Genomic DNA, 2,500 nt, shown 5'->3' with positions numbered 1-2,500 from the left:
GAGTCTTCCTCCTTGCCTGCTCTCCTCTGCAGCCTTTTGGACGGAACCGTTTAGCCCTTTAGAACTCAGAGGTGACTCAGCTGGGCTGTTAGCACATCCCACGCAGCTGTGTCTGTCAGCTTCTGCCGAGTCAGCGAGGTCTGAAACCTGAGCAAAACCAGTCTTTCCAGAACCCTCCTTTCTCTCCCTCAGCAGAACCGTGTGTTTGCGTGTGGTAGAAAAGGGCCGAACAGGTGGCGATCTTCCCACATGGAGAGTATGCCGACCTGCTCCACACAGCGCTGTACATGCGCCCCAGTTCACGGCAGCTCCTGGGTGCGTACAATGGCTTTTCTCCACTCGCTTAATGAATGCTCCTTTTAACGCGGTGTTACACTTAATTGGGACAATGAAAAGTCCCGCCAATCCAATGCCCTCGCTACATTACAATGCTGCCCCCCAGAAACCACACACACACAGACACACACACACACACACACACACACACACACAGAGAAAGAGAGAGAAGAGGGCTTATGGGAGCACCAGCGTAGACGTGAGCTGGAGATGACCTGCTCCTCGGCTGCAGCGAGAGAAGAGATGATAGCCCTAAATTGCTTGTAAATCTCACAGATGGGTAAGTAATGGGTAGTTGACACCAGAGGACACGTGCATGCACACGCAAACACACACACGCGCGTGCACTCGCGCACGCTCGCGCGCGAGCACTCGCAGCATGTTTTCTCTTGCCACCCTCCATACAGAGTTACAATGACTAAAGAGAGGGAAGCAAAGGGGAAGAGTGGTTTCAAGGTGCAATATCCATCTGGCCATCCTGACAGGAGCTAATACATTTGTTTCAGGTGGAAAATTAATTTTCTAATATTAAAAAGGTCAGAAATGAGCCATGGCGATGGCGGCCCTTTTGTCATCTTTAACAAATGATCCAAAATGGCGTTGTCAGATTGGTGGGGAGATGTTTTCTATGATAAATGTTCCCAGCAATCAGCCAATCAAAAAGAATCCCCCCCTCTCTCCTTGATAAATGGGCTGGAAAAGCATGGCTTTGCCAGGGAGATGGGCCCATTTGTTTCTTTATCCCTGAAAAAAGGAAACGCCGTGTGCTACCAGGGGGACGGATTATATTTACCTGCTTGACTGACTTCAGGCCATTTCCTCCTATGACCAGTGCTCAGAATCGGGTGTAATATAGCGTAGTGTTTTTGACTGGAGACCATTCAGGTGACTTTACTTTTCAACAGCACTGAAAAGTTAAATGACGTATGTGTCAAGCGAAAGTGAAATTGTACAAACTTTTCATCTTTTCAGCCTGCGTCAGACACACATAAAACTAGTGGCAGATAATAGTTTTTTTTCTTTTGATGTTTCTTCACAAACAAAACAAAACAAAAAGGTCTTTTTTAAGCATGATTGTATATTTACTGAAAGACGATTAATACTAAGCGACTGTGTATTTACTTACAGAGTATTAATACTAAGTGATTTTGTTTTAAGGTCCTGATTAATACTAATTGACCGTGTATTTACTTATAGAGGATTAATACTAATTGACCGTGTATTTACTTATAGAGGATTAATACTACGTGATTGGGTTTTAATTTACAGTGGATTAATACTAAGCAACCTAAAAATATTTATATAGTGTTTATATATCGTTTTAGTTATTTTTTTCCATGTATGTGTGTGTGTGTGTGTGTGTCTGTGTAATAGACTGTAGACTGTAGAGACTGTTGTAGTCTTGTGTCACCAGGCTGGCACTCTGGTTGGCAAAGTTCTGTGTCTAATGGGATTAACCACAGACAAAGTGGATGTGCCAGCATAACCCAAGTGGTTGTGTGCCTCTGTCTCTGTGTGTGTGTGTGTGTGTGTGTGTGTGTGTGTGTGTGTCTCTGTGTGTGTGTGTGTGTGTGTGTGGAGTAGGCAGACAGTGGTAGAAAGGTGGGGATCTTCGCAAGTGAAGAATGTTTAAGCTGACCTCCTTCAGACCACACAGTAAATGAGGTTGCTCCACTCTCTCACTGTATGCTCCATTTAATGCTGCGTTACACATAACTGTGTACTGTAGGTCAACATTTTAAGACTTGCTGGTTTCAAGGACGTATTTTTCATCAAATTGTGTGTGTGTGTGTTAGTTTCATAAATGGGCAGTGAAATGAGAATGAGTTGAGGAACAGTTTATATGAGCATTAGGGAGTTTTTGTATACGGACGAGTTAGATGCACGCGCGCGTGCGTGTGTGTGGGCGCGCAGGCATTGGTGTTTGTGTGTGTCGGCATTTAGGTGTGTGTCTCTCTCTCTGTGTGTGTTCAGGGCATAAGGGCCATGGACAGATCACTCTGCTATGAAGGCTGCCATCGATCAGTGTGCGAGCACTGGGGAAAGGTTAAGGTGTGTGGTGCGTGCTTGCCCTCCTCCCGCTCAAACTGCTGCTCTTATCAGGATGTGAAGAGCATCAAAGGGCAGGTCACTCCCAGGACAGCCGCCGATCATCCCTGGCCAC

The 2,500-nt window shown here is 45.7% G+C and overlaps 1 protein-coding gene across 7 annotated transcripts in view; it reads right to left on the bottom strand.

Annotated features, from left to right (window-relative positions):
* The window catches only part of agbl4 (AGBL carboxypeptidase 4), a 250,132-nt gene that overhangs the window by 19,033 nt on the left and 228,599 nt on the right, over window positions 1–2,500 (bottom strand). Inside the window, exon 12 of one of the 7 annotated variants that reach the window (XM_081707274.1) lies at window positions 1,891–2,500. This exon is cut by the window's right edge and continues 4 nt beyond it. The exons of the other annotated variants lie outside the window; for them this stretch is intronic. Coding sequence (XP_081563400.1) covers window positions 2,487–2,500 — 14 coding nt within the window. The 3' untranslated portion in view covers window positions 1,891–2,486. Of the gene's footprint in view, window positions 1–1,890 lie in introns of those variants that run through there. 7 annotated transcript variants of the gene reach the window in all.

The sequence above is a fragment of the Electrophorus electricus genome, chromosome 25 (assembly GCF_041902795.1).
Source record: "Electrophorus electricus isolate QZ-2024a chromosome 25, ASM4190279v1, whole genome shotgun sequence".
NCBI lineage: Eukaryota > Metazoa > Chordata > Actinopteri > Gymnotiformes > Gymnotidae > Electrophorus > Electrophorus electricus.
The sequence above is the reverse complement of the archived record's forward strand: the minus strand, read 5'-3'. Positions and strand labels throughout refer to the sequence as shown.